Source organism: Rhinatrema bivittatum, chromosome 13 (genome assembly GCF_901001135.1).
Source record: "Rhinatrema bivittatum chromosome 13, aRhiBiv1.1, whole genome shotgun sequence".
Lineage (NCBI taxonomy): Eukaryota > Metazoa > Chordata > Amphibia > Gymnophiona > Rhinatrematidae > Rhinatrema > Rhinatrema bivittatum.
Window position 1 is genome coordinate 321,745 of NC_042627.1, and position 12,607 is coordinate 334,351.

Here is a 12,607-nt window from a genome sequence, read left to right on the forward strand (position 1 = left end):
TGGAAAGAAATACGACGAGTGAGATAATCAAATTTGCAGATGACACAAAATTGTGCAGAGTAGTTAAATCACAAGCAGATTGTGATAAATTGCAGGAAGACCTTGTGAGACTGGAAAATTGGGCATCCAAATGGCAGATGAAATTTAATGTGGAAAAGTGCAAGGTGATGCATATAGGGAAAAATAACCCATGCTATAATTACACGATGTTGGGTTCCATATTAGGTGCTACAACCCAAGAAAGAGATCTAGGTGTCATAGTGGATAACACATTGAAATCGTCGGTTCAGTGTGCTGCGGCAGTCAAAAAAGCAAACAGAATGTTGGGAATTATTAGAAAAGGAATGATGAATAAAACGGAAAATGTCATAATGCCTCTGTATCGCTCCATGGTGAGACCGCACCTTGAATACTGTGTACAATTCTGGTCGCCGCATCTCAAAAAAGATATAATTGCGATGGAGAAGGTACAGAGAAGGGCTACCAAAATGATAAGGGGAATGGAACAACTCCCCTATGAGGAAAGACTAAAGAGATTAGGACTTTTCAGCTTGGAGAAGAGACGACTGAGGGGGGATATGATAGAGGTGTTTAAAATCATGAGAGGTCTAGAACGGGTAGATGTGAATCGGTTATTTACTCTTTCAGATAGTAGAAGGACTAGGGGACACTCCATGAAGTTAGCATGGGGCACATTTAAAACTAATCGGAGAAAGTTCTTTTTTACTCAACGCACAATTAAACTCTGGAATTTGTTGCCAGAGAATGTGGTTCGTGCAGGTAGTATAGCTGTGTTTAAAAAAGGATTGGATAAGTTCTTGGAGGAGAAGTCCATTACCTGCTATTAGGTTCACTTAGAGAATAGCCACTGCCATTAGCAATGGTTACATGGAATAGACTTAGTTTTTGGGTACTTGCCAGGTTCTTATGGCCTGGATTGGCCACTGTTGGAAACAGGATGCTGGGCTTGATGGACCCTTGGTCTGACCCAGTATGGCATTTTCTTATGTTCTTATGTTCTTATGATATGGGAGTCAGAATATGGAATATGATTGTGAAATATGGAATATGGCTGTGAAATGAGTTGCTACCTTGTTCTGGAGCACAGCTGTGAGGTGAGGATTCACCGATTCAGGCTGTGAGGTGCAGGCAGCATTCTGAGGTAGGTTGGTTAACTGCTGCAGGAGGCCGATCACTACTTGTGATGAAAGATGGCCAAGAAGAAGAGAACAAGGTCTTACCAGGCAGGGTAGAACCTGTAACCAAAGCAAAAAGAGAGAAAAATAAAATATGAGATGAAATAACTCATTTGTATTTAAATGGGAATTTTGCCTTACCTCTGTCAGTTCCTAATCTATTAGTTCTACCAACAGTCTGGACTTCAGATATGCCCTCTAATGTTGCAGGTTCAGAGAAAAATAAAGAGCTTGTAACATCATGGAATCTGGCTCTGTTGTACTTTTTTCCTCCAATTGAGGAAACTTCAAAGCCTAATAAGTGAAAAATATTAATAGGGCAAATATTTGGAAATAGTAAGCTATCAAAAGTCCTGAACACACTGGAACAAAGCTGAATGAAAATTCTGTGGTGCCAGCAATTGTTATCAATAAAAGAAAATCAACCATTTTAAATATCACTCTTAAGAAGTCATCATGATTATAAAAATCGCTCCTCCATTGTATTATCTTGCACATCATTCTAGTAGGAATAAAATTTTAATCATATGGGGCAGATTTTTAAAAGCCTATGCATGTAAATCAGGTGGATTTAGGCGCGTAGGGGGGTTACGTGCGCCGGGCCTATTTTGAAAAGGCCCGGTGGTGCACGTAAAGCCCCGGGACACGCGTAAGTCCCTGGGCTTGAAAAAATGGACGGTCCGGGGCGTGGCCAGAGGCCTCTCTTCAGCTGCTCGGCCGGTGCGTGCAAGCGTAACTTCTGGGATAAAGATATGGGGTGGGGTTTTTTTCGGGCTGGGGGGCGGAGGCGAAGGAAAGTTCCCTCCGAGGCAGCGCCGACTTCGGAGCGGCGGAGGGAACGGGGAAAGCCATCGGGGCTCCCCTAGGGCTCGGTGCACCCCCTTGCACTCGCCGACCCTGGATTTTATAACATGCGCACGGGTGCGCACGCATGTTATAAAATTGGGAATACATTTGTGCGCGCGCCGGGGTAGCGTGCACAAATGCGCGTAGATTTAAAAATCCGGCCCATGGTTACTTAATTATTATGAAAATAAAGGTTAACACATAAAAACCAAAAATATACAAAGTGATACCTTTCTATTGGACTAGTACATTTCTTCACTAGCTCTCCAGTCAGGGAGAATTTTACCCATGAGATGGTCCCAAATAGAAACATAGAAATGACAGCAGAAGAAGACCAAACGGCCCATCCAGTCTGCCCAGCAAGCTTACGCTCTTGATTTTTTTCTCATACTTATCTGTTACTCTTGGCCCTTAGTAACCTTTTGGTTCTATTTCTCTTCCATCCCCGCCATTAATGTAGAGAGCAGTGCTGGAACTGCATCTAAGTGAAGTATCTAGCTTAATTGGTTGGGGTAGTAACTGCTGTAATAAGCAAACTACTCCCGTGCTTATTTGTTTACCCAGCCTGTGCAAATTCAGTCCTTGTTGGTTGTCTGAATATAAATCCACTTTTCTTCATTCCGCCCTGCTGTTGAAGCAGTGAGCTGCGCTGCATATGTATTTCAAGTGAAGTATCAGGCTTAACTGATTTGGGGTAGTAACCGCCGTAACCAGCAAGCTACATCCATGCTTATTTGTTTACCCAGACTATGTAATTCAGTCCTTGTTGGTTGTCTGAATATAAATCATATTATCTTCATTCCACCCTGCCGCTGAAGCAGAGAACTATGCTAGATATGCATTGAAAGTGAAGTATCAGGCATATTTGGTTTGGGGTAGTAACCGCTGTAACAAGCAAGCTACTCTCCACTTTTTTTTTTTTTTAATGCAAATCCTTTTTTCCACATTTCCTCTTGCCGTTGAAGCATAGAGCAATGTCGGAGTGTGTATGATTATTGAATAAGGGTATTATCTCCAGGTAGTAGCCGTCATTCCCGCAAGCCACCCTCCCTTCATTCACATCCTCTAGACTTTATGGATCCACAATATTTATCCCATGCCCCTTTGAAGTCCTTCACAGTTCTGTTCTTCACCACTTCCTCCGGAAGGGCGTTCCAGGCGTCCACCACCCTCTCCGTGAAGAAATACTGCCTGACTGTTGCGTCAGTCAGTCTTCGACAGCTTTGCCCCACTTGCCTCACCTTATTCTCTGCTCCTCCCGCTTACCTGGGCAAGATGGCTACCACCGCGCCTTCAAGCTGACCTCTCTGGCGTCCCCAGAACGGCTATGGTGCAGCCTCCCGCCATTACTCCTCCCAGGTACCTACAAAGGTGTGCGCGCGCAACCCATGTCTTTGTACCACCCTTGGCACGAACCTCGAGGGCGTTCCCTCATGCTGACGTCACACCATCCGGGTATATTACCTTCATCAATTTGCTAGCTCCCCGAGTTAGCAAGGACTCAAATCCATTCCTGCCTACGCTACTCTGCCGCTTCCGTGCTGCCGCAGGAAGCTCTCTTCTCTCTGCCCTTCGGGGTATATGCTAACCTGGGTACCCGCTCCTCGGGGGCCCTCTGCTTTATTTCCGGTGCCTTTCAGGGAACAGGTACTTGCTCAAGGGCCTGCTCCTTGCCTCGGTGCCTGTACCTTCTACAACAGACCTGGTGGAATTGCATACCAACAGCTAACACCTAGTGAGTACTCTAACTCTCAGTCTATCTCATCCACAGTATCTCCTCGCTGGGAGACCTGCTGCAGAAGCTCCTGACGTCATCTAGGAGAGAAGGGCTCTCTCTGCCGAGGTCCCTGAGACTACAACCACAGACTGCCTCACTACTGCCACCTCTGGTGGAGATCTTCAAGCTGTATAATAAAGAACTATCCTGTGTTTTGTGTGCACGAGTCTAGCCCAGTGCTGTGGCTCCTCACGGGGCTCCTCCCCGTGAGCATGGTCATCTCCACAGCACCCAAGGATTGGGTTTCTTCTTTCTTTTCAGATAACACTTCAATCTTTTTCTCAAGATTTGAGGGAAAGTGACACTCATTTCCCCCCCATGCTCTAGTTTAAAAGCTGGTTTAGATGATGGAGGACAGCTGATAATCGCATATGGTTCAGAGTGAGGCATCTTCAAAGGATACAGTTAAAACAGGAAAATTAAGAGTATCTGATAATGAGGGTGTGGAAAAAGGATAGGTAGCTTGAGTGGATTTAAATGAGTAGATAAATATGAATAATTTCAAATTACCAGAATCAACTGCTAAAAAGCAGGTTTTGAATAGGAATAAAAGGTTATCCATATGCAAATACCAGAAGTCTAAAAAATAGGAATGGAGAATTAGAATGTATGGCACTAAATAAAGATACGTCAAAAAAAGAACTGGAACAATTTCCACAAATTACAAAATGTATATCCAAAAAGGAAATGTTATATCAATCTTATATTGCAATGCCACTTCCCAAAATGTTATTTCTTAAATGTATGGCCGCATCATCCAGCCTGTCAGCGTGTTCTCTGTGTTCTCAAAAGAGAGCCGCCCGGACCTCTAATCATCTGCAGCAGTCAGTCTTTCTTTTTTTCTTTTTTACGTTTTTTTTGCAATTTTTGCAATTTCTATTTTATAATAATTTTTCAAAAGAAGCTCAACATTCGGCCGAAGCTTCGCAGCAACAGCTGCTTCATCAGGAGCTAATGTAAAGTAACAATATTCTTTCAAATCATGAATCATCTCTGTCAAATAAATCCCTGTATTGCAAAAGGAAATTTTTGTTATTATTTAGAAACTCATGTATACGTATGAAAAGCAGTACTTATCTGGGATTGGCAAAACGTCAGACCTCATAACCGGACGAGTACCGTCTCAAAACATCTTTGAACAGAAGGAGCAGAGACCATCTTTGTATCGGACGCGGGCTTTTAACTAGATCGTGTCCAATCCAGACCTCACACGTCATTACCAAGAGTGACGTAAGCATCAAGTTTTCTTTCACAGAAAGACATTTAGTTCTGCTTCAGCATTCAACCCTCTGGGGGAGGGTGTCCAGAAAATGTATCCATCTTTGCTCTGATCTCAAGAGTTTTTTATTCAAATCACCCCCACGCCAGTGAGGAGTGATTTGCTCCAGTACACAAACACGCAATTCCTCAAATTTATGTCCCTTTGCAAGGCAATGTGGTGCAATCGGTGCATTTAAACGTTGTGTGGCTAAGCTAGACCAATGTTCAATGATCCTGGTTCGAAGTTGTCGTGTGGTCTTACCAACATATATCATCTCGCATGGGCATTGGATAATGTATATAACACCCACAGATTTACATGTGGTATGTTGTTTCAATTGAACTGTGATTGAGAGATTCTCAAATCGGATACAGGTTGTCGCCAGCATATTCATGCATACAGAACAAGTTCCACACGCTGTGTGTGAACCAGATCCGTGTTTAGGTAGTGTCATCGTCGAGTCTGAATGCACGAGTTGATCTTTTAAATTAGAACCTCTTGTGTATGTAAATCTGGGTCTTAATTCAAATTCACTGTGAGACTGTAGCAAGTACCAGTGTTGATGAACCAGTTGTTTAAATACTGATGCCATTGGAGAAAAAGGTACCACACATGTTATCAGATCTTCTGTTATTTTTTCTTTAGGTAAAAAGAGCCACTCTCTGTTAGTGTGTTTGGCTCAAAGAAAAGCTCGCCTTATACATCGCCTAGGGTAGCCTCTCTTTGTGAAACGATCACTTAGGATCTTAGCTTGGGTAATAAAATCCTTTTGGGAAGAGCAGAGTCGTCTGATTCTGAAGAATTGTCCAGTGGGTAGATTTTCTTTTAAACTCCGGGGGTGGGCACTGCTAAAGTGTAAAAAGGTGTTGCTGCTTACCGGTTTACAGTAAACTGAAGTTTTGAAGCCCATTGGAATCTTTGTTATGGTAATATCCAAAAAAGTGATCACATCTGTCTGAAAAGAAGCTGTAAAATGAAGACTGGTATTGCGTGAATTTAACCAGATCAAAAATTCATTGAATGTCTCTTGGGTCCTTTGCCATAAAATCAGAATGTCGTCTATGTATCTTCTCCATATAAAGATATTCTGAGAGAAAGGTTGGTTAGCATTGATCCACTTGTCCTCAAAAGCACCCATGTACAGATTGGCTAGATCTGGAGCCATCGTGGCACCCATTGCGGTGCCACAGACCTGCTGAAAGAAATTTTTCTCATATGCAAAATAGTTTTTTGTGAGTGCAATATATAACAGGGATTCCAAAAATTCTGACGGTATCCGTTGTGGACGAGTTCTCAATTCAAAGTCAGTCATAGCAATCTCCATCATTTCATTTTGTGGAATTGATGTATACAGGGACTCTACATCCAGTGTAACTAAATGTAGGTTACTGGTATCACATTGAATATTTTCCAAACAACAAATCAACAACACAACAACCACCAAACAACAAATCAACAATGTGGCATCACAATATAAGATTGATATAACATTTCCTTTTTGGATATACTAAATAAAGATATACATAAAACAGGCATCTCAGAGGCCTGATGGAAAGAGGATAACTAATGGGACACTGACAACACTACAAAATATATTGAAATGACAAGGCAGATCAAATTGGTAGTAGAGTAGCATTATATGTTAAGGATGGCATTAACAACATAAGAACATGCCATACTGGGTCAGACCAAGGGTCCATCAAGCCCAGCATCCTGACTCCAAAAGTGACCAATCCAGGCCATAAGAACCTGGCAAGTCCCCAAAAACTAAGTCTATCCCATGTTACTGTTGCTAGTAATAGCAGTGGCCATTTTCTAAGTCAACTTAATTAAAAGCAGGTAATGGACTTCTCCTCCAAGAACTTATCCAATCCTTTTTTAAACCCAGCTATACTAACTGCCCTAACCACATCCCCTGGCAACAAATTCCAGAGATTAATTGTGCGGTGAGTGTAAAATAACTTTCTCCGATTAGTTTTAAATATGCCACATGCTAACTTCATGGAGTGACCCCGAGTCCTTCTTTATCCGTAAGAGTAAATAACCGATTCACATTTACCCGTTCTAGACCTCTCATGATTTTAAACACCTCAGCCATCTCTTCTCCAAGCTGAACAGTCCTAACTTCTTTAGTCTTTCTTCATAGGGGAGCTGTTCCATTCCCTTATTATTTTGGTCGCCCTTCTCTGTACCGTCTCCCTCGCAACTATAACGTTTTTGAGATGCGGTGACCAGAATTGTACACAGTATTCAAGGTGCGGTCTCACCATGGAGCAATACAGAGGCATTATGACATTTTCCATTTTATTCACCATTCCCTTCCTAATAATTCCCAACATTCTGTTTGTTTTTTTGACTGCCGCAGCACACTGAACTGACGATTTCAATGTGTTATCCACTATGATGCCTAGATCTCTTTCTTGGGTGGTAGCTCCTAATATGGAACCTAACATTGTGTAACTATAGCATGGATTATTTTTCCCTATATGCATCACCTTGCACTTATCCACATTAAATTTCATCTGCCATTTGGATGCCCAATTTTCCAGTCTCATAAGGTCTTCCTGCAATTCATCACAATCCGCCTGCGATTTAACCACTCTGAATAATTTTGTATCATCTGCAAATTTGATTGCCTCACTCGTCATATTCCTTTCCAGATCATTTATAAATATATTGAGAAGTACATGTCCCAATACAGAACCCTGAGGCACTCCACTGCCCACTACTTAGAAAATTGTCCATTTAATCCTACTCTGTTTCCTGTCTTTTAGCCAGTTTGTAATCCATGAAAGGACATATCCACCTATCATTACTTTTTACTTTTCCTAGAAGCCTCTCATGAAGAACTTTGTCAAATACCTTCTGAAAATCTAAATACACTACATCTACCGGTTCACCTTTATCTACATGTTTATTAACTCCTTCAAAAAGGAGTTTTTAGACTTCTGGAAGCAGATTTGTGAGGCAAGACTTGCCTTGGGTAAAGCCATGCTGACTTTACATAAGAACAGCTTTGTTCCATTAAACCATGTCTTTCTATATGTTCTGTGATTTTGATATTTAGAATACTTTCCACTATTTTTCCTGGCACTGAAGTCAGGCTAACTGGTCTGTAGTTTCTTGGATCGTCCCTGGAACCCTTTTTAAAGATTGGGGTTATATTAGCCACCCTCCAGTCTTCAGGATAATGGATGATTTTAATGAAAGGTTACACATTTTTACTAATAGATCTGAAATTTCAATTCTGAGTTCCTTCAGAACCCTGGGGTGTATACTATCTGGTCCAGGTGATTTTCTACTCTTCACTTTGTCAATCAGGCCATTGAATCAGGTAGGATAAAGTGCTGTAGGAAAAAAACTTTACTCTGCAATTTTTATGGAATAAAATTCTACTACTGTTTTCCTGACCAGGATGAAATGGACTAGAACAGCTAATAAAATTGGGATGACAATAATAAAGGGAGATTTCAATTTCTCCCACATCAGCTGGGTAAATGTGACATCATGGGAATCTCAGGGAGGTTATGTTTCTAGATGGCTTCATGGAGCAGCTAGTCCTGGAACTGATGAGTGAAGCAGCTTATTTATTTCTCAGTGGAATACAGGTTATTATCCAGAATTTTACTCATGCTGCCTTGTTCAAACTTTGCATGCTTTGACAGTTGAAACTTTTAATGTCAGATGATGATTTTCAGCTGGTTCTCCGAGCACTATCTTAGCAGGATTAAACTACTGCAATTTGCTACACCTTGGTTTCCGGTTTCTTCTCTCAGACCTTTAGAAATTATCAGATAGAACTCGTGTTGCTGAGTTCTGGATATTGGCTTTCATCAACAGTTACTCCTGTTCTATATTCTGTACACTGGCTTCTTCTACAGTGGAGAGTAAAATATAAATAAATCACACTAATTCATACAATTCTGAATGTCACAGAGCTAAACTTCACATTGCGCATCTACCACCATGGCAGATCACTGCTTTAGGCCATTTAAAGACTGCTGGAGGTAACTTCCATTCTATACACTCTTCTGGGTGAGACTCAGGACAGTGTTTTCTCTATAACAGGCCTAATTATTTCGAACACCTTCCTAGATCACTCTCTTCATCTAATTGAATGTCCCAAGCAGTTTAGGAAACTGCTAAAAACATATTTACTTCAGCATTTGATTCCAGCTGAGCAGCAAGATGACAGTATCCTGAGACTAACATCTCTGTTTCTCAACTATATTCTTTTTGTTTGTGTTCTGGATTTTATTGTGTATGTATTTTTCTTACCTATCGTAAATATAAGATACGTGAGGGATATAAATGTTAATAAACAAACTAAAAGAGAATGGTGGTAGACTTGCTAGGCAACTGTACTACTACTACTAAGCTAGTAGAATTCTCAATATTCCACTAGTAATACCGCCTAATGCACTACTGACCCCCAAAATGGTCTTGGAGGGCAATTTGGCAGGGCACCCAATAGGTTCAGTCAGTACCCTTGACTGATGATGGAAATAATCCACTGGTCTGAGGTTATACTGGGCCACTGGTCTGCAAAGTACTGCAGCCTTCCCCCAACTGGCAGATCTATTGCCCTGGGTAGGGATAACTTGGCTACACTCCCTACGACCCAGTCAAAACCCCATCCCTGGAGTTGACTGAGTCACCGGCTGGGCCTTATGGCTCTCTGCTGCCTGGGCCAGCTGCAAGAGCCCTGATGCTGCTGATGGGAGCGAGGGGGTGGAGGATAGTACTTCCTCTGGTGAAAAAGACTTCTGCCCCGATCTCACTGACTTACTTGCTGAGGATAGGTCCGGTCAGCTGGCAGAGTGTTGTTGGATTGTTTCATGGTAGTCTAGAGCTAGGCCACTGCATCCCTCACCCTATCTCTGAAGAGATTCTCCTCAGTACACAGCACGTCAGCAAGTCTTTCCTGTACTTCTGGTCAGAGATGTGAGGCCTACAGCCATGCCATTCTGCGGGCACCGAGTCCCACTGCAGAGACTCTCGATGCAGTCTCAAAAACCACAGATTGTTCGTACCTTGTCTCTCCTGCATTCCAGGCCCTTATGCACCAGCAACATGAGGTGCCCTGCTGAAGCAACTGCTAAGCCACCTCCTGCACCTGCTTCCAGATGTCTCACGAGTACTGGCTCATGTAGAGCTGAAAAGAAGCTATGTGGGCAGGGACTGTGGTTTCCCAAAAAACCTCTCTCGAAAGAATGTCAATTGCTCTGTATTCCTTCCCTGTGGGTGCCGAGGAATGAGTCCGAGACCGCTTGGCTCTCTTGAGAGTAGATTCGACTACCATTGACTAATGGGGAAGCTGTGACTTCTCAAACCTGAGAGCCTTCTGGACGAAATAAACCCTGTCAGTCTTATTTATTCATGAGAGGCACTGTGAGGGGGTGTTCCCACATCCTCAGCAATAACTCCTTAAAAATGTCATGTACAGGGACCCCAACAATCTCCTTAGGAAGCTCCACAAATTGGAGGATCTCATGCATTTTGTGCCTGACATCCTCCTTTCTTAGTAACAAATGGATTGGCCTCCACCATCACCCTCACAAACCCTGCAAAGTTTAAGCCCTCAGGTGGAAACTTCCTTCGATCTTCAGGAGGAGAAAGGTCTGAGGAGAGACCGTCAGAGCTTTCAGAGGAGGACTACATGGTGTCATCTCGCCAGGGATCTTAAGGGTCTTCATCCTCACTGAAACTGACAGGGGATGAGGCCCTAGGCACTTGACCTTCATCCTGAGGTGTACGCACTGGCAAAACTGGATGAGGGGCTGCAGGCCTCGGCATCTTAGTCTGTCTAGGTGGAGCTTCCTCCTCCGAGAAACCAGCCAAGACCACTGTATCAGCAGGGGGAAACTCTGGGGCCCCGCACTGGCCTGAGAACAGATGCCAGATGGGTCAGTAATGTGCTAATGAGCGCATGGAGCTTCTCCAACAGCAGTTCTAAGATGGATGGTGCTAGCTTCGGTGCCGTCTGTGCTGCGGGACAGATACCCTGCATAGCCTGCTCGACCAACAGTTGAACTCACTGCTCAAGCTCCTCCTCAAACATTGCCAATGCCAACACTGACTGGAAGGAAGGAAGGGTGGCCCAATCCTCTTCTGAACCGGTGACTGGTATTAGGACTGATGGAGGACTGATGCTTCTCACCGCAGAATCACTTCAGGGGCATCACAGCATGCGTTTGGCACATCTCCATGCCCGTCAATGTGCATTGATGGAGATTGATGCCGATGCTTCTTCGGCTTCCCTTGATCTTTCCCTGGGGCCGAGGCAGATGATGAGGAACCCGATGTTTTCGGCCTGGAGGAATTTGACAGTGTCCAGTCTCTAGCACCCCTATCAGCCAATGGCACCAATGGAACGACTGACCAAGCCGATATCCTTTGATGCCGATAATGCCAGTACCGATCACTGAGAGAGAAGTAAACAGTGAGCAACCAGGGAACAACAAGAAGTTATCCGCAAGGTCATCATCACTGCTTCAAATGCTTGCTTGAGGATTGCCCTAATCCTTCTATCGTGTATATCCTTAAAGGCCGCTCCTCCTTCCAAGGGGATAGTCATCCACTTGCAGACGGCACAGACAAATGCATCGACTTTCAGAAAACGCAAACTCTCTCTCACACCACTGAATCCAGGGGGTACAGGCCTTCCAAACTCTGATCCCCTTTGAAATTAGCCTCCGAGGTGCCCCACTGAAGATCAATCAATTCTTGAAAATCCTCCATAATAGTGAAAAAACAAGAGACTTTATGCAAATAAACCAAAATGGGATTTTTATTTGGCTCAGACATGGAATTTGCCCCAGGTACTCCCAGTATCTTTAATGTCTGGGAAATCAGCGCTGGTAGCTCATCTCTATGAAAGAACCACAACATAGTCCTATACAGTTCCACTCCTGGAGGAATTTCCCCATCCATTACAGAGTCATGATGGGCCTCATCATCAGTGCCATCCAGATTCCTATCGGGAGGACCTGCTGCCGATCCAGGTGAACTACACTAATTTACAGTACCTCTAAAAAATGTCAGAAGAATGTAAAATTCGAGATGGACAGTAACACACAAACATCTTTATCAAATATAAAGGAGAGTCAACTTGCAAAGATTTAAACACCATAATTGAAACCTTAAAATATAATCACTACAGAAATGACAGCCAATGCAATCGCTGGAGTTGGGAAACAATATGATGATGTGGAACGGTCTGTCATTAAATGGGCTGCCAAATTTTGTAGTCGATTCTTTGGCAAGCCTATATACAATGAATTGCAAAATCTATTGACATTAGAATAAATGCTTGAATTACAGTTCTAAAATCCAAGGGGTCCATAAACTCTCTTATATGGTGAAGCATTTTTAACTTAAACTTTCGATTGAGGAATATACTTCAATGAGCTATCAAAACAAAACCCCTGATTTTTTACTTGCACCACAAAAATAGCATATTCCTCATTTACTGGTATGGAGTTTAAATGTGATGGTCTAGATTTTCTAGAAAGACATTAGGCCTTG

At 42.9% G+C, this 12,607-nt stretch overlaps 1 protein-coding gene across 8 annotated transcripts in view; it reads right to left on the reverse strand.

Annotated features, from left to right (window-relative positions):
• The window catches only part of PATL1 (PAT1 homolog 1, processing body mRNA decay factor), a 166,867-nt gene that overhangs the window by 29,836 nt on the left and 124,424 nt on the right, over window positions 1-12,607 (reverse strand). For 7 of the 8 annotated variants that reach the window (XR_003852479.1, XM_029575735.1, XM_029575738.1 and 4 more), the window contains one exon: window positions 1,092-1,256. Coding sequence is in view for 6 of the 8 variants with exons in the window: in XM_029575735.1 (XP_029431595.1) it covers window positions 1,092-1,256 (165 nt within the window). In the remaining 2 variants the exon portion in view is untranslated. Of the gene's footprint in view, window positions 1-1,091; window positions 1,257-1,337; window positions 1,491-12,607 lie in introns of those variants that run through there. The other variant, XR_003852480.1, reaches the window with a different exon arrangement.